We start from the raw sequence: 24385 nt of genomic DNA, 5'->3' as shown, positions 1-24385 counted from the left end.
GAAAGGTCTAGTGGAGCACCTTAGCAGGCAATTTACTGACAACCATGAATAGATTGTCAGGTACTTGATCCTGCAGAGCCTCTTCTGCTGTTTGCTTCTGATTGGAAAAGGAAATGCCAAGCATTCTGCTCAAGACAGAGTCTGAGCCCAGAATCCCCGTTGGATGCTTTCCTCGTATCATAGACTCCAGGGGTAATGTAGGCTGGTCCACCAATCATGTTACTATCAAGGGTCTAAGGAAACTCAGGCCCGTCTACACTGGCAAGTTTCTGCGCAGTGAAGCAGCTTTCTGCACTGTAACTCCCGAGGTGTACACACTGCCAAGCCACTTAGTGCGCAGAAACTATGCAGTTGCAGCGTTCTAAAAAATCTACCTCGATGAGAGGCATACATCTTTCTGCGCTGGGGCTACAGTGCTGTGGTGCCAGAGTAGATACTGTTGTGATTACAGTGTTGCAGTTGGCCTCCGGGACATGTCCCACAATGCCTGTTCTCACTTCTCTGGCCATCAGTTTGAACTATACTGCCCCGCCCTCAGGTGAACAACCGTCAGCCCCACGCCGTACATTCCTTTGGAAATTTGAAAGTCCCCTTCCTGTTTGCTTGGTGATGTGTGAAGTGGTCTCAGCGCATCTTTCCAGGTGACCATGCCTGCTCCACACACCAGGCGATCCCCCACTTGGAGCAATGCCAAACTGCTGGACCTCATCGGCATTTGGGGAGAGGAAGATGTGCAGTCCCAGCTGTGCTCCAGCCATAGGAATTATGATACCTATGGACAGGTTTCACAATGCATGATACAAGGGGGCCATGACCAGCACACATTGCAGTGTGGGGCAAAAGTGAAGGAGCTGCAGAACGACTACCAGAAAGTGCGGGAGGCAAACCGCCACTGCGGTGCTGCTCCCAAGAGCTGCTGGTTCTGCAAAGAACTGGAAGTGATACTTGGTGGTAACCCCACCTTTGCTGTGAAGAACCCTGTGGATACTTCGTTGGCTCATGTGCGGCTGAGAGTGGACCGAGCCAGGAGGAGGAAATCTTGGACGAAGAGGGGGAGGGGGACCCAGAGGCAGAGGATGTCTCAGAGACCACAGATGCATGCAGTCCGGAGCTCTTTTCTACCCCGGAGGAGCCTAGCTAGTCACAGCAGTCAGATCTTGGTGAAGCGCAAACAAGAGAGGAGTCCCTTGGTCAGTGAATCTGATTTGGGGAATTACTGAAGCAATTTGTTGGGTAAAGGAGGGTTGCAGAAAGCAGGCTGGTCCCACCGCATGCCTATTCTGAGCTGTGGAACAGGCTGTTGATAGACTCCCTCACTTAATGGGAATCTCCCTCAGAGATCTCCAGGAAACTCTTGTGAAGATACTGGGCAATCTGCTGCTGCAGGTTCTTCGGCAGAGCTGCTTTATTTCTTGCCCCATTAACGGTAACTTTCCTGTGCCACTGTGCTGTCACAGGGAGGACCATTGCTGCACACAGGCGAGCTGCATAGGGGCCAGGGCAGAAGCCACAGGCTTGGAGAAGACCCTTCCTTGATTCCATGCTCACCCTCAGCAGTGAGATCTTCCGTAATCACATCCTGTGGAAAGTGTGGGGACAGGAATGATTATCGGCTTGACCCCCACCCCAAATGTTGGCTGTCCCCAAGAACCATGAGCCCAGTGTACAGCAGGGTCCAGGAAGAGAGATTCATCCTCCTTCTGTGGCTATTCACCATTTTGGGTGTCTTGTGGCTCATGTGTGCTTCTCCTGGGGTCACCCAGTTAGTGATGAGTGTGTGAGTACTAGCTGTGTTTTAAAGCACTGAATCAGTGTTATCTGTGTTGCAAACAATACTACTTCTGTAAAACGTTGCATTTAAACTTCACAGAGATGACCTTTGGAAGTCTCCCTTATCGGTGGCAGAGTGGCTGTGCAGAATTAGAAAGCAGTCTCGAAGAATTAAGGAGGACTTTCTCCATGAGGTTCTGATGCACTCCACTGCTGAGAAACAGGAATTGAAGGAGTGGCTGAACAGCAAGAAGAGGGACTGAAAAGAGAATACAGCGCACCAGAAAGAAGCCGCAGAGCGGCTCTTAAATGTTATGGAGCACCAAGTGGACATGCTCCAGGTGATACTAGCTCTTCAAACTGAGCAGCTCCGCGCCCGCCCTACCCTGCAACCGCTGTCACAAAACTTTCCCGTGCACCCACCCACTCACCCACACTTCCAACACACTGTTATCAACCTCCTTTGTCCACTCTCTACCCACAGCATTCCACTCTTCCCTCCTCACAATCCAGCAGTGTGGCCTGCCACTACCCACTGCACTCAACACCTATTTCTCTGCAGTTTTGCCCTGCTGAAGTACAGCATTCTCTGCATTGTACTCCAAAGGAGAAAGCTGGGTATAATCCCTGGACATACACAAATCTATAGCTGTCCCGGGACCCCTCCTCCTCTCGAGACCTTCCCTTCCCCCACCCCCCTCCTTGCTGATGTATTTTTGTTGTTTGACACACTCCTCCAGTTGTTGTCTTTGCTTTCAAACCAACATAATTCTTTTAATAAATCTTTATTCTATTAAGTGAAAGCAAAAAGAACACTGGAAAGCAACATGCAATTATGTTAAACCCCATTATTGCATCATGTGCACCAGCCGCCTCCTAGGATTACAAGCACTGCAATCCCAAGCATAGCAACACATATTAGTGACTTTCAGCTTCAAATCGCTGCCTCAATACGTGCCTGATCCTTATGGCCTCATGTTGTGCCCCTCTGATAGCCCTGGTCTCTGGCTGTTCAAACTCAGCCTCCAGGCACTGAGCCTCTGCGGTCCAGCCCTGAATAAAGCTTTCACCCTTCCCTTCACAAATATAATGGAGCATACAGCAGGTGACTTTAAGCCTAGGAATATTGTCATCGGCCATGTCCAGCTTCCCATGCAGGCATCGCCAGCGGGCTTTTAAATGGCCAAATGCACAGTCCACAGTCATTCTGCACTTGCTCAACCTGTTGTTGAACCGCTCCTTTCTGCTGTGAAGTTACCCTGTGTATGGCTTCATGAGCCACTGCATTAAGGGGTAGCCAGGGTCTCCCAGGATCACAGTGGTCATTTCAACTTCTCCTATTGTGATCTTCTGGTCCGGGAAGAAAGTTCCTGCTTGCAGCTTCTTGAACAGGCCAGTGTTCCGAAAGATGCATGTGTCATGCACCTTTTCAGACCAGCCTGTGTTAATGTCTGTGAAACATCCACGGTGATCCACAAGCACCTGGAGAACCATTGAGAAATACCTCTTGCTATTAATGTACTCAGTGGCTAGGTGGTCTGGTGCCAGAATTGGAATGTGCGTGCCATCTCCGCCCCTCCACAGTTAGGGAAGCCCATTTGTGCAAAGCCATGCACAATGTCACGCACGTTGCCCAGAGTCATGGTCTTTCGGAGCAGGATGTGATTAATGGCCCTGCAGACTTCTGTCAACACAAGTCCAACAGTAGACTCCCACTCAGAATTGGTTAGCGACCGATCAGTAGCAGTCTGGCGTAGCCAGCTTCCACAGTGCAATCACCACACGCTTGTCCAACAACAGCTCTCATTCTTGTGTCCTTGTGCCACAGGGCTGGGGTGAGCTCATCGCACAGTCCCATGAATGTGGCTTCCTCATGTGAAAGTTTTGCAGCCACTGCTTATCATCCCAGGCATACATCACAATGTGATCCTACCACTCAGTGCTTGTTTCCCGAGCCCAAAAGCGGTGTTCCGCTGTGGTCAGCATCTCTGTGAATACCACAAGCAATCTTATGTCATAGCTACTACATGTGGTGAGATCAACATCGCACTCCTCTTGCCTTTGTAGTTTTAAGGAATAACTCCACTGCCACTCGTGATGTGTTGGTCAGAGCGAGCAGCATATTGGTCAGCAGTTCGGGATCCATTCCTGCAGCCTGAAAGAGGCCGAGCGCGCGGTACACAAACTGTTGAAATATGTCACCAAATGCTTACAGAAGTACAGGGATTGCTGGGATGCAAAGCAGTGCATTGCAGGGCATTGGGACTGGACCCAGGGTGCCCCGCGACCCTCTCCACCTTCCCAGAGGTCTTAGCAGCAAAGGAGAAAGAGGTGCTCTGTGGGATAGCTGCTCAGAGTGCACTGCTCCGAATGGCACTGCAAGTGTGAACATGCTATTGCGCAGGCAGCTGTCAGTGTGAACACACAACAGTGGTTTTCCTTTTGCGCTCTCGGAGTGGTGGTGTAACTGCCAGCGCTGTAACTTTGCCAGTAGAAATGTGCCCTTGGACAGGATTCAGTAGTAGTGATCATGCTAGCCCCAAATTGACCCAGGTATTTCTGGTATTCAGACTTAATGAACCTGTAATCTCCCCTCCAGTCACATCACCTGTTTTACCTGATGTGCGCTCTCAGAATGAAGATGAAATCCTACATCCAGACCCAGCATCGTTACATCTGACAGCATGGATGTTGGCTGGTTAACTTCTATTGGAAGAAACTGTTCAGCAAAATCCAGACTATATTGTTGCATAGGTGCTCCATTTCCTGTCCCTAAAGCATTCAGGGTTATCAGTCTGCTCTGTACTGTTAGCAGCAATATAGCTCATCATCCTCACATTCAGGTTCAGACCATATTTTCCCATCCTATGGTTGCTAGATTTCTTAAGGGCCTTATTCATGTGTTTCTTCCAATCTGGGAGCTGGGTCCATCCTGAGACTTTAATATCATTTTACCTGGGTTAATGGGACCTCCTTTTGAGCACCTAGCAACTTGCTCTCTATACTGTGTGGCTGTGAAAGGGGCCTTTTGAAAATGGTTACGTTTGCTCAAAGTAGAGAAGATGCTGGCCCACCTTTCATAGTGTTCCATAAAGGTGAAGTGACCATTATGCCTCTGTCCCTGTTCAGAGCCAAAGCACCTGTGTGTTCCCTCCATGGTGCAGCTAGGGCATCCACTCTCAGGCTTCTAGCTTCCTTCTCTTCTCCCTCCAGACTACATGGTTCCCTGCATACACTGTGTTATTCCCCAGCAAGTCAGATTGCCCAGACAAGCCTGCATCTGCTCTTAGCTTTCTCCTCAAAGGCTATCAACAGTTGTAATTTCCCACAGTTACAAGTTACCACACAGCTCTTTATAAGCAAGTACATTGATTCTTAAGGTGAAAGCATTATATTAAAAATAATAAAGGAACCCATACGCATGCTAATAAGCTTACCAGAGTTCACCCCCCTTCAGTTCCAACAAAGGTTCTGGTAGTGTTCAGTCTCTCATACCCTACAAAGTAATTTTTCTGTGGTTGCAAGTTCATTACAGCTTTTGCTCAGAACAAGCACACCCATGAACAAGCCAGTCTCTCCTTTATACAGCTTGGGCCTCTGATCTTCAGATTCGGGGAACAGGTAATCAGCAGCCAATGGTTCTTGCCTTGGGGCATAGCTTCAGAAGGCTGGGTCTGGATGTGGGAATGTGCATTCACATCCTCCCTCCCCCCCGCAGTATTTCCTAGGAAACCCACTTAACTTCATTTGTCCCAAAAGTTCCTCCTTGCCTGGCAAGTTGTTTAAAATAGTCATTTGAAGCTCATAACATTTCCCAGAGTTTATAGTGGCCTTGCCTCCCCCTTAGAGAAACCACATCCAATCCCACAATAATACATCAACTGTGCATTCAATACAATGCACTCCCAAGATACTTAAACTTAATACAGTAGATTTTTCAAGGATATCGCATGCCTCACACTAAATTTTGCCAAAGATTGTCTCAGATTTTCATCTAAATCTGATGGTTCACCTATCAGTGTTATTTCTCAAACCCCACTCCAGCCAGAGGAAAGCCAAACTGCACACCCTTGATGTAGTCAGGGCTTTCACATATTACCTGGACAGAATGAGACCCTACAGGAACCACCTTAAGCGGTTGATAGTTGTAAAAAGGGTGAAAGTGAGGTAATATCAACCCAAAGGCTGCTGTGTTATGGAATGCTATGATTAGTTTAAATTAGATGCATCCATGAAGATTAGAGCCTACTCCACCAGGGCTCAGGACACTTCTGTGGCTTCTCCCAATTCCAGAAATTTGCAGGGCACCTATATGGGAACCAGTCCACACATTCACCCAGCCCTGTTTTAGTTCAAGCCTCAAGATCTGACAGAGCAGTCTTCAAGTCATTATTTTAATTTGACCTAATAATCAGGAAGTGGGTGCAAGGAGTCTTCTCTTTGCTAGAAACCAGAAGGGGAGTCCAGGTGGACAATCACTCGAAGAGAGAATGGTTACCTACCCTACAATAACTGTGGCTCTTTGAGATGTGTTGTCCACATTGATTCTGCAACTCACCCTCCTGTTACATCTGGATTCCCTCCTATACCATCCTTCCTATACCTTCCTTCTTATACCATCTGGATTCTGTATTGCTGATGGAGCTGAGAAAAAGTTGGACCTGCTCTGCCTTTTATGCTCTCAGTTGGGGGACATGAGAAAATCTGGGGCATAAGTGCAACCCCAGTGGACCCTGCTGGCCAAAAGGATCTGAGCTGACTGGCATGAGGTGTATACACAGCAGAAGTGGAGTCTACATTGACAGTAAATTTCAAAGAACTTCTGACAGTCGGGGGTTCCCTCAGACCAGTTGTCACCACCTGCCTTGTAAGCCTGGATGCTTCTGTGTTGTGCAACTTTGGCTCAGAGTAGCTTGATCACAGTACAGTGGCTTCTCCCTGGCTGCCACTAGCCTGGTTATTCCTTGCAGGTGACACCAACAGCTTGTTCAGTCCCAAGTCTCCCCAAAACCATCTCCCCTGCAGTGTCCAGTCACTGACCCTTACAGAAGTTAAGTTCGCTGCCTCTAAAGAGACAGAGAACTCACCAGCCTGGTAGCCTGGCTGAGGATTTTACCCTTCAGTTTAATATGGTACTGAGATGGTTTCGTGATAAAAGAAGACTAAATTTATTAACAAAGAGCAGATGTTTAAATGATAATAAGTAAGACTAGAAGACAGTTATGGATATAAATAAAACAAAACACTTTCTAGTGATTAAAACTTAATTTCAGCAAGTTACAATCTTTGTCCAAACAGGTTTCTCACATACTGTCAGTTTTGAGCTACTCTTTCTTCCTGGGTCAATAGGATCCCACTTCATGAGCTCAAAAGGTGCTGGTGCCCTAGGTGATGGATGACACAATGGTGTTTTGCTTCTCCTTATATCTTCCCAAAGTTCACTGACCCTGTTTCAAGAAGCAGGAAGGTTTCATGGGGGTGCAGCCTCCGTTCCCCATTAAGATTAAGTGGTCACTTTCCCCTACTTGCTCACCTAATGGCTTTGTTTGCCTTACGTGTAAATGCCCTTTTCATTGTCTTTGGTCTCACCTTGCTTAATTTACACTGGAGACACAGTCAAACTGGCGAAACAGCATTTCTTTTAGGAACATATTTGCAGCACACATCTAGAACTCTTTATACACTGCCCGTACATACACCACACAGTATTAATGACCAGTGTGTTACCAGTTTGCATATGGCACATTACAGATTATGACAACAGTGAGTTGGAGGCAATGAGTGTGTCAGGCCTGATGAGAGTTTGGTTTGATGTGCCCTCTGCCAGTGTATAAATGAAGATGATAAAATGGCTGAACCTTATTTTCACTGAAAAAGCAGAAATAGGTCAGGCAAAAAAACATAGTTTCCTTTGACACAGTCTTTTTTAAAATAAAGGTAAGCTAGAGACTTGATGGAGGCAAACTTCAGTTTGTTGAATGCAAGTGTTGTTAAAATGACAGGAGAATCTAACTGATAAAAAGGAATGAATCAGGTACTAAAAGTAAACTTTCCCCAGGAGGACTTGAAAGGAGATGAAATGAATCAGAACAGCAGTGCATCTGTCCTCCTCTTCCTTGATGCTGTGAAAGCGAAACAACTTTTTTTGTTATAAAGAAGAGGTAGCAAGAAAAATGACCAACATACAAGAGAGAAATAAGATAAACTAATTGAGAAATCTATTTATCTTTTCTGAAGCATATTCTCTTGCATCCTATAAATGAACTTTTATCTTGTAGAGTGCTGACATTCTGCATGTGTAGAGTGAGCACGTTTAAAGACTGTTAGGAGGTTTTTCTTATTTTACTTAGTGCAAAACAAAACAAAAAGGCTGATTTTAAAAATATGGGCTTTAAAATGTAAATTTTACTAACCGCTAGCCAATTACTTTTAATCACTGTCAGTGCCTGTATTGGAATTTGCGTGTTCCACAAAATATGCAATATATAAAAAAAAGCTCAAGACAGCGAAAATGTCTGTTAGATTTCAGAGAGATTAAAGGAAAGTTACTCTGTTCTGCATATATAAAGGGTTTGAGCTAATTATAGCCCTCTCCTCCAGGACTTACTTATCATAGAATGTCAGGGTTGGAAGAGACCTCAGAAGGTCATCTAGTCCAACCCCCTGCTCAAAGCAGGACCAACACCAACTAAATCATCCCAGCCAAGCCTTTGTCAAGGCCTTAAAAACCTCTAAGGATGGAGATTCAACCACCTCTCTAGGTAACCCATTCCAGTGCTTCACCACATTCTAGCAAAGTAGTGTTTCCTAATATCCAACCTAGGCCTCCCGCCCTGCAACTTGAGACCATTGCTCCTTGTTGTGTCATCTGCCAGCACTGAGAACAGCCGAGCTACATCCTCTTTGGAACCCCCCTCAGATAGTTGAAGGGGGCTATCAAATCCCCCGCCCCCTCTTCTTTTCTGCAGACTAAATAACCTCATTTGTCTCAGTCTCTCCTTGTATATCATGTGCCCCTGCCCCCTGATCATTTTTGTTGTCCTCTGCTGGACTCTCTCCAATTTGTCCACATCATTTCCGTCATTGGACCCTACTGGTGTGGTGCTCTGCTCTGTTCAATGTTGATAACAGTCAGCTGCTTTTACGTGTTCCCTCTGTGTGCTGCCCCGGCTCTGCAGATTGGTGGCACAACAAACCCCGAGAGAATCCCCAATGACCACAGACTCTGATAAGATACGAAGGCACCCGGCCATGATTATTGTCGAACGAAGCTCAGTAATAGTTTCCAGCAGACTCTACAGTACATACTACGAATATGGGCCCCCGACAATGGACAAAGTCAGTGGCAGGACTTTCCAGTGCCCCCTAGGCCGGACAAAGACGTTCACTCAGAGATGCATTCTTATACACAGGTACAAACAAATTACACATCACTCCTGATGTACCGAGGTACAACCCCTCTATGCAGTAAGGTACCGCCTCTCACCTTGTACATGTTGGTTTGAACAAAACAACTCTATCCATTATATTACCCTTTTGCCACTGTCCTTGTTATCTGTGTGGAATGTGCACATATCGGAGTGTTCTGATATCTGGTGTTCAGTACCTTTTAGGTATGTGTATTTTTGCAACATCAGTCCTTTCGTGGCCGGCCTCTGGCTCACAGCTGAACTTTTCTTTATGTTAGCAAAGTCTTGACTGTACTTTAGTTCAGGCCTTAGGCCTCATACCAGGCCTCTGATAAGGGTTTATGTTTCAGGGCCTCATCGTACTATAGTGGGGGGCCCAAAACTGGACGCAGTACTCCAGGGATGGCCTCACCAGTGCTGAATAGAGGGGAATAATCACTTTCTTCTAATGAGACTGGATTCTAACAGGATCAGTGCTATTTTGCAGGAATTGATGTGCATTTGTATCAATAATTCACTCAGTTCTGGGCCCACATAGGTATCTCTTCTGGGTGAAAGGGATTCTTAAAGGAATATGAAAGTAGTTTGGACCTAAAACTTCACCTGCTGTAAAATTCAGAATTTAATGAGGAAAGCTTCCATAGAGAGCGTGCCAGCATCTGAGCTATAACTACTAGCAATACACTGGTCGTAGTCCTTGGAAAGAAAGCATCTTCACCTACTCTTGTCCTTAGTCTATTGTCTTCTTACCAACAGAAGTTGGTTTAATAAAAGATACTATCTCACCCACATTGTCTCTATATTGAAATGTGCCTGATGAGCATGGACATCTGGGACAATGTGTATTATATGGATTTCCTTGGGGAGTGGGTAATGCCAGGACTCTGGTTATGGAAAAAGTCCAGCCTTTTGAAGCTGCATCCTGAGGAGAGGTGTAGCTGCTGATTACCTTTTCCTGACGAAGAGCCCGAGCTGTAAAAAGAAATGGCTGATTTGCCCACCCTTTGTTCTGGTTCCTGATCTAAAGACTGATATGAAATTGTAACCACAGGGGAAACCCATTTGTGGAGTTTGAAGGACTGACAGCTACCAGAGCCCTACATTGGACTTGGGGGTAATCTCATTTAAGTTTTTCTAGTATGTGTATAGGTTTTTATTGTTTTTACATGTTTTCTCTGTAATGCTTTTACCTTAAGAATAAAGGTGCTTGCCTAGAAAGAATTGGTGGTGATTTGTAACTGCTGACAATACACTGATCGTAATCCTTGGAGAGAAAGCAAAGCACAGGTGCTGGCCTTTTAGGCAGACAGGCTTGCTGGGGATATCACAGTGTAGATCAGGGAGCTATGCAGTCTTATATAGCCCTTTATAAATCCCGCCCAGGAAAGGTGATGGCTGGAAGTCTGAAACTTTAAGTGGATGCCCTTGAGGGACTGCAGAACAGGAAACTACAGGTGCAGTTATTCTGCAGCTTTGACAGTAATAATAGAAAACAAATGGTTTGTAGAGCATACCTAGATCTAAACTTCTCAGCTGAACTAGATAAGACAAGCCTCAGCTTAGTTAAAGTAGAAAGATGAAAAAACCTCTTGCATCTCTCAGAAGTGTGTGATATTATTGACGTGAACTGTGACCGTATAGGTCATTGTTGTAACCAGGGTCCTATGGATGTACCAGGTCTTGTACAGAGGAGGTTAAGTGGGTGTCTATGGAAAGGTTGTAGTTTGCTGGTTATGATTATGTTGTCTGTATGTGTTTATCATTTTTCTATTTGAAATTATGAATATTGGCTATGTACTTGTATCTCAACGTGTTTGATTTTAAGTAGCCTCAGTGAAGCATTTGGTCAGCTTCTTGAGAACAGACTATTCTCAGTAAGTGCCCAATCAAGAAACACTTAACTGACAATGGATTTCGGGAGACACCAATCCACATCTGAGCTTTCCTGGGAATGTTCAAACTAACATGTAAACAATCCGCTGAATCATTCATGGATGTGTGACTTGCCCAGGTAGCTACAAGAATGCTTCCGCTGACATGCACAGGCAGAAATTGTGGAAAAACAACATCGCTTGCCTCATAACCTAAGTCATGCAGAACGCAATGCCATCCACAGTCTCAGAAACCACCCTGACATGATAATCAAAGAGGCTGATAAAAGAGGTACTGTTGTCATCATGAACAGGTCTGACTACCAAAAGGAGGCCGCCAGACAACTCTCCAATACCAAATTCTACAGGCCACTTCCCTCAGATCCCACTGAGGAATACACTAAGAAACTGCACCATCTACTCAGGACACTCCCTACACTAACACCAGAACAAATCAACATACCCTTAGAGCCCCGACCAGGATTATTCTATCTGCTACCCAAGATCCACAAACCCGGAATTCCTGGACGCCCCATCATCTCGGGCATTGGCACTCTCACTGAAGGACTGTCTGGATATGTGGACTCTCTACTCAGACCCTATGCCACCAGCACTCCCAGCTATCTCCGTGACACCACTGATTTCCAGAGGAAACTACAGTGCATTGGTGACCTTCCAGAAAACACCATCCTAGCCACCATGAATGTAGAGGCTCTCTACACAAACATCCCACACACAGATGGAATACAAGCTGTCAGGAACAGTATCCCTGATGATGCCACAGCACAACTGGTTGCTGAGTTCTGTGCCTTTATCCTCACACACAACTATTTCAAATTTGATGACCATATATATCTCCAGATCAGTGGCACAGCTATGGGCACCCCCACGGCCCCACAGTATGCCAGTATTTTTATGGCCAACCTGGAACAACGCTTCCTCAGCTCTCGTCCACTCACGCCCCTTCTCTGCCTACGCTACATTGATGACATCTTCATCATCTGGACTCATGAGAAGGAGACTCTGGAAAAATTCCACTATGATTTCAACAGCTTCCACCCCACCATCAACCTCAGCCTGGACCAATCTACACGGGAGGTCCACATCCTAGACACCACGGTGCAAATAAGTGATGGTCACATTACCACCACCCTATACCGAAAACCTACCGACCGCTATGCCTACCTTCATGCTTCCAGCTTCCATCCCGGGCACATCACACGATCCATTGTCTACAGCCAAGCACTGAGGTACAACCGCATCTGCTCTAACCCCTCAGACAGAGACCAACACCTACAAGATCTCCACCAAGCATTCTCAAAACTACAATACCCACATGAGGAAATAAGGAAACAGATCAACAGAGCCAGGTGTGTATCCAGAAGCCTCCTACTGCAAGACAAACCCAAGAAAGAAACCAACAGGACTCCACTGGCCATCACATACAGTCCCCAGCCAAAACCCCTCCAACGCATCATCAGAGATCTACAACCCATCCTGGACAATGATCCCACACTTTCACAGGCCTTGGGTGGCAGGCCAGTCCTCACCCACAGACAGCCTGCCAACCTGAAGCATATTCTCACCAGTAACTGCACACCACACCATAGTAACTCTAGCTCAGGAACCAATCCATGCAACAAACCTCGATGCCAACTCTGCCCACATATCTACACCAGCGACACCATCACAGGACCTAACCAGATCAGCCACACCATCACCAGTTCATTCACCTGCACATCCAATGTAATATACGCCATCATATGCCAGCAATGCCCCTCTGCTATGTACATCGGCCAAACTGGACAGTCTCTACAGAAAAGGATAAATGGACACAAATCAGATATTAGGAATGGCAATACACAAAAACCTGTAGGAGAACACTTCAACCTCCCTGGCCACACAATGGCAGATTTTAAGATGGCCATCCTGCAGCAAAAAAACTTCAGGACCAGACTTGAAAGAGAAACTTCTGAGCTTCAGTTCATCTGCAAATTTGACACCATCAGCTCAGGATTAAACAAAGACACTGAATGGCTTGCCAACTACAAAACCAGTTTCTCCTCCCTTGGTTTTCACACCTCAACTTCTAGAACAGGGCCTCATCCTCCCTGATTGAACTAACCTCGTTATCTCTAGCTTGCTTCTTGCTTGCATATATATACCTGCCCCTGGAAATTTCCACTACATGCATCCGACAAAGTGGGTATTCACCCACGAAAGCTCATGCTCCAAAATGTCTGTTAGTCTATAAGGTGCCGCAGGATTCTTTGCTGCTTTTACTGATCCAGACTAACATGGCTACCCCTCTGATACTTGACATCTTGTTACTGTTACTTTGCACAGAAGAACAAAGGGGTTTCTGCCCACAAGAGAGAGAATATAAAAGGCCCTGGAAGCCTTGTCTTCAGCTGGCTCAAGAGATGGCTTCTCTACCCCAAAGAGATGCCTGAAAGAAACTGGAACAAAGGACAATAACTGTGTGGGAAGGGGTGCGTGAGTGATTGCTGGACCCAGACTAGGAAGGAGTCTAGTCTGTGAAAGAAGCCTATTGGAACATCTCTGGGGGTGAGATTTCATCTGTAATCAGTTTCTTAATGTATTAGGCTTAGACTTAGAATCAGAGACTTGGAAGGGACCTCAGGAGGTCATCTAGTCCAACCCCTGCTCAAAGCAGGACCAATCCCCAGATTTCTGCCCCGGTTCCCCAAATGGCCCCCTCTAGGATTGAACTCACAACCCTGGGTTTAGCAGGCCAATGCTCAAACCACTGACCTTTCCCTCCCTCCCTAAAACTTGTATGTTTTTGTTTTATTTTGCTTGGTAACTTACTTTGTTCTGTCTGTTATTACTTGGAATCACTTACATCCTACTCTTTATATTTAATAAAATTACTTTTGCTTATTAATTAACCCAGAGTCAGTAATTAATACCTGGGGGAGCAAACAGCTGTGCATATCTCTCTATCGGTGTTATAGAGGGTGGACAATTTATGAGTTTACCCTTTATAAGCTTTATACAGAGTAAAACAGATTTATTTGTGGTTTAGGCTCCCAGAAAGACTGACTTCTGGGTGCTGGGAAAGTCTCTGTTAACTAAGAAGCCCCTGAGCTGAGTGGATCTCAGTTTCAGTGAACTGCAGGGAGGCGTGGCCCAACCTCTTGGTCTGTGCTGTAGTTGACTGGAGTGTCTTACTCAGCAAGACAGGAGTGGAGGGAAGCCTTCCCTGGCAGGGGGGTTTGTTCTCAGTGGTTTCCCAGCACATCTAGTGACAGTCCTGAGGGACTTTGTGACCGAACCCATCACAGTGGCAGGGTAAACTCATTCCAAGGCCAGAAGGGACTATTGTGATAATCTGGTTTGACCTCCTGTATAACACAGACCACAAAGTTATCCAAAATAATTCCTAGAGCAGATTGTTTAGAAAAACATCTAGTCTTGATTTAAAAACTGTCAGCGATGGAGAATCCACCATGATCCTTGGTAAATTGTAGATAATTACTCACACTGCTGAAAATGTACACCTTATTTCTATTCTGAATTTGTCTAGAAATAGTTTATAGCCATTGGATCATGTTATATCTTTGCTAGATTGAAGTGTCCATTATGAAATATTTGTTCCCACTTACAGAGTGTGATCAAGTCACCTCTTAGCCTTCTCTTTTTTAATCCAAATAGATTGAGCTTCTTGAGTCTGTCACAACATAAGGCATGTTTTTTAATTCTTTAATTATTCTCGTGGATCTTCTCTGAATCCTCTCCAATTTACCAACATCCTTCTTGAATTGTGGAAATCAGAACTGGACACAGGATTCCAGCAGTGGTTGCACCAGTCCCAAATACAGAGGAAAAATAACCTCTCCACTTCTCAAGATTCCCCTCTTCATGCATACAAGGATCGTATTAGCCCTTTTGGCCACAGTGTCACGCTAGGAATTCATGTTCAGCTGATTATTCATCACGAACCCTGAATCTTGTTCAGAGTCGCTGTTTCTCAGGATAGAACCCCCTATTCTGTATGTATGGCCTTCATTCTTTGTTCCTAGATGTATATGTTTACAGTTAGACATATGAATACACATATTGTTTGCTTGTCCTCTGCTTACCAAGCAATCCAGATGGCTGTATATTAGTGACCTGTCCTCTTCATTGGTGTCATCTGCAAACTTTATCAGTGATGATTTTATGTTTTTTTCCAGCTCATTAATAAATATGTTAAATGGCATAGGGTGAAGAACTCAATCCCTGCAGGATCCCACTAGTGATAGTTCCCTATTTATAATACATTTTAATCAATTTAATATTATACCTTTTTAGTTTTTTAATTAAAATATCATGCAGTACTTTACAGAAGTCTAAATATGTTACATCAACACTATTACTTGTATCAACCAGACTTGTAATCTCATCAAAAAAAGATATTGAGTTAGTTTGGTAGGATCTGTTTTCCATAAACCCATAAGTTTGTGCCAAGCCAACCAGCCAAAGTAAAAGGAGCATAGGGAACATGTGTTAACTATTTTCTGAACTGCGTAATTTGAAAGTAGTGAGCATTTTGAACTTTGAACCCTCCCGATTTTCAAATTCACCAGAAACAAAAAGAAAAATATCTAATTGTGTTGTGTGTGTGTATTTGGGTGTTCAGATTGTTGCCCAAACGATAAATGAAATGTATATATGGTCAAATGAAAAATTGAATGCAGTGAATTTTCTCTTATTTAGTATCTACTGTGTGTTATGTTTATATATTTATGATAATTTTCCAGGCTATTCTACAGCTGTTCCTTCAGAATTTTCCATAACCAGGGGTCTAGGGACCTGTGAAATGGGATAGAGATCATTAGACATAATTGATGCTTTTGACAAAGAAATAGCTCATTGTCTTGCTGGCTTGTGCTCCCTAAGAACAGAACAATTGGGGCTCTAAAGTTAGGCCCAATGTTAAGAGGTAGCAAGCAGGGCAATTGCCCAGGACCCCACCCCATAGGGGACTCTGCGAAGCTATGTTATAAGTGGTGGGGCTCGGCCTCTGGCTCCCACCCAGTGGTGGGGCCTCAGGGAGGGAGCGCTGTCACCACCCCCTGACTCACTTCAGTGAGTCACCCAGCCTGTGGGTCAGTATCAACTCCTCTGCACCCACTTCTGGTCCCACCCCGAGAGACTGTTGCACACACCTTAGCCCCCGAAAACCTGGGAGGGGAGGAGTAGGTATTGGGGGAGTGCAACCAAAATTGTAACTCAAAGGGGGGACTTGGCTGAAAACATTTGAAAATCGCAAATTAAAACTGTATTGCAGAAAAAAATATTATTGCATTTTTTTGCAAACTCATTTGCTTACTGAATTGCAGCTTCATTGTGTTTCTATGATTTGTTACATCTGCACTTTGAAAGAATGAATTGCTCGCTGTAATGATCTCTTCTTCTCCCGCTCGGAGGGAGGCCATTCAGTCGAGTCCTGTCTGGCCAGGACCAGAGTCTGCAGGACATCCATGAGCCCATAATAGAGCTGGGCGATCAATAGTCCCAGGCAGGCTTTAGCCTGGTTTTGGGTGGCTGTCAGCCCTTAAAACAAGTCTATCGGGGCTGGCTTTGGCCTGGGCAGAGCTCAGGCAGCCAGCAAACAGTCTACAGGTGAGCTGAGGCCTGGGCTTGAGTAGGCTAAGGTTGCCAGCAAGCAAAACAGTCTTTCAGGGTTGCCGTTAGCCTGGGAATGGCTCAGGCAGCCAGCAAAGCAACAGTCTCTAAGGGTATGTCTACACTAGGAAATTAGGTCAAATTTATAGAAGTTGATCTTTAAAAAGCAATTTTATACAGTAGATTGTATATGTCCCCACTAAGAGCAGTAGGTCAGCAGAGTGCATCCTCAATACCGTGGCTAGCATTGATGCATGGAGTGGTGCACTATGGGTCGCTATCCCACAGTTCCCACAGTCTCCGCTGCCCGTTGGAATTCTGGGTTAAGCTCCCAATGCCTGATGGGGCAAAAACATTGTCGTGGGTGGTTTCCGGTACATGTCGTCAGTCGCCCCTCCCTCCGTGAAAGCAATGGCAGACAATTGTTTCACACCTTTTTTCTGTGCAGACGCCATACCGCTCAGCTCACCATCACTGCTGCTGTTGTGTCCTGGGTGCTGCTGGCAGCAGACGGTGCAGTAGGTATGCAAACCATCGTCATCCTCCACTTCCGCTGCAACTCTGCTCTCCTGCTGTTGTAAATGAGCTCATTCTCAATTGAGTAAATGAGCTCAGTCATCCACTGCTGCAACTTCTGGTACCATGAATCCACCTCGCAGGTCCTCTCGTCGTTCGGTATAAACATCTATTCTCGTGGCATCCGTCATTATCCACCGCTTCCGCTGCAACTCTGCTTTCCTGCTGACGCCATACCACGGCAAGCATGGAGCCCGCTCAGCTCACCGCTGCTGTTGTGAGCATTGTAAACACCTCGCACATTATCCTGCAGTATGTGCGGAACCTGCAAAAGCAGACAAGGAGGCGACGACAGGGCAATCACGATAGCGATGAGGACATGGACACAGACTTCTCACAAACCACGGGCCCTGGCAATTTGAACATCATGGTGGTAATGGGGCAGGTTCTAGCCATGGAACACCGATTCTGGGCCCAGGAAACAAGCACAGACTGGTGGAACCGTATAGTGTTGCAGGTCTGGGATGATTCCCAGTGGCTGCAAAACTTTTGCATGCGTAAGGGCACTTTCATGAAACTTTGTGACTTCCCTTCCCCTGCCCTGAAGCACAAGAATACCAAAACGAGAGCAGCCTTCACAGTTGAGAAGCGAGTGGCAATAGCCTCTGGAAGCTTGCAACACCAGACAGCTACCGGTCAGTCGGGAATCAATTTGGAGTGGGTAAATCTACTGTAGGGGCTGCTGTGCTGCAATCACTGAGCTGAGAGTAGTGACTCTGGGAAATGTGCAGGTCACAATGGATGGCTTTGCTGCAATGGGATTCCCTAACTGTGGTGGAGAGATAGATGGAGCGCATATCCCTATCTTGGGACTGGACCACCTTGGCAGCTAGTACATAAACTGCAAGGGGTACTTTTCAATGGTGTTGAAAGCACTGGTGGATCACAAGGGATGTTTCACCGGCATCGACGTGGGATGGCTGGGAAAGGTACATGACACTCGCATCTTCAGGAACTCTGGTCTGTTTGAATAGCTACAGGAAGGGACTTATTTCCCAGACCAGAAAATAACTGTTGGGGATGTTGAAATGCCTATAGTTATCCTTGGGGACCCAGCCTACCCCTTAATGCCATGGCTCATGAAGCCAGACATAGGCACCCTGGAGCTATTCAACTATAGGCTGAGCAAGTACAGAGTGGTGGTAGAATGTGCATATGGACATTTAAAAGCACACTGGCGCAGTTTACTGACTCGGTTAGACCTCAGCAAAACCAATATTCTAATTGTTATTGCCGCTTGCTGTGAGCTCCACAATCTCTGTGAGAGTAAGGGGGAGACATTTATGCCGGAGTGGGAGCTGGGGCAAATCGTCAGGCCACTGATTACGTGCAGCCAGACACCAGGGCAATTAGAAGAGCCAGCAGTGTGCACTGCATATCAGAGAAGCTTTGAAAACCAGTCTCATGACTGGCCAGGCTATGGTGAGACAATTTTGTTTGTTTCTCCTTGATGAAAACCCACACTCTTGGTTCACTCTACTTCCCTGTAAGCCAACCACCCTCCTCCTTTCCATCACCGCTTGCAGAGACAATAAAGTCATTATTGTTTCAAATCATGTATTCTTTATTAATTCATCACCCAAATAGGAGGATAACTGCCAAGATAGCCCAGAAGAGGTGGGGGAGGAGGGAAGGACAAGGCTATACTGCACTTCAAAACTTATTGAATGCCAACTTTCTGTTGCTTGGGCAGTCCTCTTGAGTGGAGTGGTTTGGTGCCCGGAGGCTGTCCCCCCACCCCCCTGTGTTCTTGGGCGTCTGGGTGAGGAGGCTATGGAACTTGGGGAGGAGGGCAGGTGGTTACACAGGGGCTGCAGCGGTGGTGTGTGCTCCTGCTGCCTTTTCTGCAGCTCCACCAGATGCCGGAGCGTATCAGTTTGATCCCCTAGTAGCCTCAGCATTGCATCCTGCCTCCTCTCATTGTACAGCCGCCACCTCTCCTCTTGCTCCCACCACCTCTGATCTTGCGCCCACCATCTCTCATCTCACTCAATCCCGCCTGTCCTTGCATTCATTTTCTGCTTTTCTGGACTCTGACATTGTTTGCCTCCATGCATTCTGCTGAGCTCTTTCAATGCAGGAGGACTGTATGACCTCAGAGAACATTTCATCACGAGTACGTTGTCTGCACTAGCATCTGGGACGGAGATGATAGGGGGAGCATTGAAACATTCGCAGCTGCGGGAGGAAAAAAAGGGAGAATAGTATTTAAAAAGACACATTTTAGAGAACAATGGGTAGACTCTTTCACAGTGAACCAAGCTGTTAACATTACGTAGCACAGATGCTTTCGGTACAAGGTTGCATTTTGCCTCTTATATTGAGGGCCTGCCAGTTTGGTGTGAGAGATCACAGACGCAGGGCCGGGCAACAGAATTTGGTTTGCAGGCAGACATGGTAAGCCACAGTCTTTTGCCTTCTTCAGCCTTCATAACATGTGGGAATGGTTTCAAACAGCAGCACCCTCCTTTCCCATACCAAGCACCCATTGGGTTGGCCATTCAATAGGAGGGGCTATACTGGCCGTAAATGCATCCCAAGTCTTCAGGGCAAAGTAATCATTAAACACACTTGCTTTTAAACCATGCATTATATTTACAAAGGTACACTCACCAGAGGTGCCTTCTCTGGCTTCATGGTCTGTGAGCCCACCTTGGGAGGATTGGGAGAGTATTGGCTCCAGGGTGATAAACAGTTCCTGGCTTGGTTCCAGGTGATAAACAGTTCTTGGCTGTCAGGGAGAATGGTTTCTCCGCTTGCGTGCTGTGCGCTATGCTCCTCCTCCTCCACCTCGTCATATTCCTCATCTCTGTTGCATGAGATTCCCCCCTTGCAGGTCTCCATGGACAGGGGTAGAGTAGTGGTAGGGCCTCACCTCTAGAATTGCATGCAGCTCACCATAGAAGTGGCATGTCTGGGGCTCTGATCCGTAGCGGCCATTTGCCTCTTTTTGGTTTTTTGATAGGCTTGCCTGACCTCCTTAATTTTCACATAGCACTGCTGCAGGTCCCCATTGTAACCTCTGTCCATCATACCCTTGGAGATATTTTCAAATATTTTGGCATTTAGTCTTTTGGAACGGAGTTCTGATAGAATGGATTCATCTCCCCATGCAGTGATCAGATCCAGTACCTTCCGTTCAGTCCATGCTGGAGCTCTTTTCCGATTCTGGGACTGCATGGTCACCTGTGCTGATGAGCTCACCACGCTGGCCAAACAGGAAATGAAATTCAAAAGTTCCTGGGGCTTTTGCTGTGTACCTGCTAGTTCATCTGAGTTGAAAGTGCTGTCCAGAGCGGTCACAATGGAGGAACACTCTGCGATAGCTCCTGGAGGCCAATACCATCGAATTGCATCCACACTACCCCAAATTCGACCCAGCGATGTCGATTTAAATTGATCTAATGCTGCTAAATTAGACCAGGGCTAAGGGGGGCTTGTAAGGGAAGCTCCTCTTCAGAGCTAGAGCCTCCTTGCACAGTGTAGGGAGTCAGCCACCCCGGCGTGGGGTGATAAGGAGACGTGGGCCCACCCTACTCCACCGCTTCCCAGCAAAGGGCCCTGGCAGGGGCAGGATTGCCCCCCGCCCCCTGCATCGACGGAGATCCAACCACAACACGCTGACTGAGCCACATCTGGCTCTGCAGCCAGCTGCTCCGTCGCTGCCCCTGGGCCACTTCCTGCCACTCCAGGGTTCAGTACCTCTGGCCTCCAGGCCTCTTCCAGCTACTTGGGGTACACAGCAGCAGGCACTCCAGGCCAGTCCTCGTCAGTTTCCATGGATTGGGGCAGCCAGCTGAGGGTTCCTCTCGGGGATGCAACCGAAGCAGCAGATCATCCTTCTCTTCTGCGGGCTCCCCTCCAACTGTGCTGCAGGGCTAGCCTTTTATACTTCTGGCCACGCCCCGGTACTTCCAGCAAGGTGAGCGGGATCTAGGCTCTGCACTTCAAGGAGAGTGTAAGGATCCTTCGCTCTCCTGCTCGGAGGGAGGCCACTTGGCCTCACTACACTCGCATACGATTGGTGTTGGATTGAAGAGAGAGTGGAGTAAAATTAGGGGATCATGGAGGTGAGTTCAGGATTTGGGGTGTTTGAAAAAAATACTTTTCTGTTAAAATTACATTATGTTTAACTTAAACAAAATCACTAATAAGTTATATAAAATTAAGGAGGGAAAAGTAGAGCCAGAGATGAAATGCTCATATTCCAATGGTGCTTAAAAAAGATGTGCTTCTGAGGAACAGGTCAAACGCTTGGGAAAATATCCTAAATTAGCTACATTCTTCACACCATAAGAGGCAGAAAGCGGGGAGTGTTTGACTTCTGTCACTCTGTCCACTGAGAAGTCACCTTTGAATTTTGAGGAGCAAGCTGAAACTGGGGAAAAGGTTCAGGCCAAATCTGAGGACACTGATCTGTGAGGCGAGTCCACTGAGGTCATTCTGACATTGTCTGATGACCCAACACTATCGCCAGAAAGAATAACTGACAACCAGAGATGTGAACTTGTTCAGAGCAGGCCAAACAAATACTGGATATTGAATTACCAAAAAAAAAAAAGATGCTGTTCCCCGATGCTTTACAAAGGCGAACTATTAGATTAACCTTAAAAATGATGACACAATTCTCTGATCATGGCTTCTGTTTTCAGTGTCAGAAGATAAAGTATTTTTTGTTTTTGTTGTACTCTTTCTGGAAAATGCAATCATTCCTTTTTGAAGGACACCTTCAGTGCATGGAAGTGCATTCATTCTTGTCTCGAAGAGCGTGAATGCTTCTCAGCACATTTGTGCAGTATGGAGGCATGGCGGAATCTGAAAGCAGGGATCAGTGACTGTCAGTAACTCTCAGTGTTGTTAATCTTTATCAACTGGGGTGTCTAATTTGCCTCTGGTGATGTTAAACTACATCGACGCTGAAAAGTTGTTGGATCTATACCCAAACCTAAGCATTGCATTGAATCTCCTTTTGACTGTACCCATAACCGTGGCCTCAGGAGAGAGAAGCTTCTCACATTTAAAGTTAATAAAGATTTATTCACAAGTTTATCTGAATGGTCTGTCTGAGACTTCAGTTGAACATGAAATTTGTTGCCAGTTTGACATCTCTAAAATAATTGAAGAATTTGCCTCCTCAAAAGCAAGGAGGGTCCACTTCTAAGTGATTTAGATGAGTTTGTCAATGTGTTCTGATTTGGTTATTTTCTTGCATAAAATTCATTTTATACTGTATTACTATGGTTATTGTGAGTGGCAATAGTAGCAGTAATCATAGTAGTATGCTCCTGGGGGAATTTTGCACCACTGCAGTTTTCAGCACAGCCTGAAGGAAGGAGTTGGCGTGCAGGAAACTCCCTACAACCCTGGGACCCAGCATCAGGCCGTTTCTCCCTGTGGACCCCTAGGCTCTTGAGGGTTGGAGTGCAGGTGTCACGCCTGTGGTGGGGGCACCCTGCGGCTGGAATCTTAGGGAGAACGGGTGCGGGTATCTGAGTTGGGTGTGTGCTCCGTGACTGGGCTCTGGGGGTGAGGGAGGGAGCAGAGAAACAGGAACTTGGTTATTGTAGGGGTTTCTTTAACTGTACTCTTGGAGGAATTTTTGTGTGTGTCTGTATTGTTACACACACACTTGCTGACAGGTATTTTGAAATAAATTACCAAAATAATTGAAATTAGCGTGATTTATATAATGTTATTTTGACAAATAAAATATGCAGAATTTTGCAGGATTTTAAAATATCGGGTGCAGAATTTTTTTGTCACAGTATTTCCCCAAAAGTAGTAGTAATATGACTGTTATGATATTGATCAAAACATTCCAGAAATCCAATGTGTAAGCCGGTAAGGAAGGCAGAATGAGGTCCCACTCCTTAGTTTCTGTCCTGGGCCCCAGTGAGTCTAACGCCAGCTTGTGTAAAGTAGGAATCTTCACGTTTAATACCAGAAAGTAAAGTACTGCAGGGTTCTGGTAAGATGTGCTTGTTCACTCACATTAATGCAGACATCAAGAAAGGTGCTTAATAGGAACCTGCAGTTATTAGTGTGAAAAGTGTGAGAGCACTTTCTTTGTTGTGGAACTGGTCCCTTCCTTATCATGTTCCCTCCGTGGTCTGGAATTCCCTACCACAAATGTAAAAAGAAAGGACAATGGAGATTTCAAATGTTAATATGGACCATATCTGAAATGACCTCCTGGATATTTATTTCCCTGATTGGGAAGACTATACAAAGTGTGGGTTGATTCTTGGAATCCTTTGACTCATGGAAATAGGTGGTTGTTTTTTGTTAACTAAATGAGTTCTTTCCCAGGCCAAGAGGATGCCTGCTGTCTAAGTTCATTATGCCAGGGCTGAGCTCTGATAGGTTGAGAAGCATCTTCCATCTCTCAGGAGAGCCTGGATTAGGTGAAAATGCATCCCACTTCACCTAGTCTCAGAATCTGAATTCTGACATTGCCTGAATTTTACCCACAGCCTGCCCCTTCAGTAACTGAAAATAAGAGTCTGCATGCAGCCTGTATAGAACGGAATAGTCTGTAATCTTCACCTTGGCCTAAATAGAGAATATTGTGCATCTAATAGATTAAATAATTCAATAATTATTTCCCTGTAGCCTGACAATTGAAAAGGAGACCTAGTACCAAGTGGGGATGCAGCTTTCTGGTTGGCTAATTACATAATTTTTTTGGCAGGTCATCCTCTTGGATTACATACCACTAGCAGCCAGTGGGATGCTGGAAATCCTGCCAACAACCTCTCCACCGTAGCAATCATGCCAGTGTCTGAAGAGGTACCACTTACTGCCTTTACTTTGGAGCTCAAACACGCTCTCAGCGCTATTGGTAAGAGCTTGTCTGCAAATGTTACTGCAAATTGTAATGTTCTGGCAAAGCATCAGTCAGGCTGTCTATCACTGTGTATGACAGGCTGCTGCTTGGGTTTGGAAGGGAAATTGTACAACGAAGGCACAGAATGAGGCATTTTATTAGGTAAAAGAAAATCATGTCTGTTGTCATGAAAGTCTTTTCCCAGGATTTAAAAAACTAATTATTCCTTCTTTTAATTAATCCTTTCTCTCTTGCTTTTAATGTAATTGGAGAAACTCCATGGTACAGTGCAAGCCCTG

The 24385-nt window shown here is 45.8% G+C and overlaps 1 protein-coding gene across 7 annotated transcripts in view; it reads left to right on the top strand.

Annotated features, from left to right (window-relative positions):
• Positions 1 to 24385, top strand: part of PNPLA7 (patatin like phospholipase domain containing 7) — a 415290-nt gene that overhangs the window by 230536 nt on the left and 160369 nt on the right. For all 7 annotated transcript variants that reach the window (XM_050926463.1, XM_050926465.1, XM_050926462.1 and 4 more), the window contains one exon: positions 23952 to 24101. In XM_050926463.1, the coding sequence (XP_050782420.1) occupies positions 23952 to 24101 (150 nt within the window). The remainder of the gene's footprint in view (positions 1 to 23951; positions 24102 to 24385) is intronic.

The sequence above is a fragment of the Gopherus flavomarginatus genome, chromosome 17 (genome assembly GCF_025201925.1).
Source record: "Gopherus flavomarginatus isolate rGopFla2 chromosome 17, rGopFla2.mat.asm, whole genome shotgun sequence".
In the NCBI taxonomy this organism is placed as follows: domain Eukaryota; kingdom Metazoa; phylum Chordata; order Testudines; family Testudinidae; genus Gopherus; species Gopherus flavomarginatus.
The sequence above is the reverse complement of the archived record's forward strand: the minus strand, read 5'-3'. Positions and strand labels throughout refer to the sequence as shown.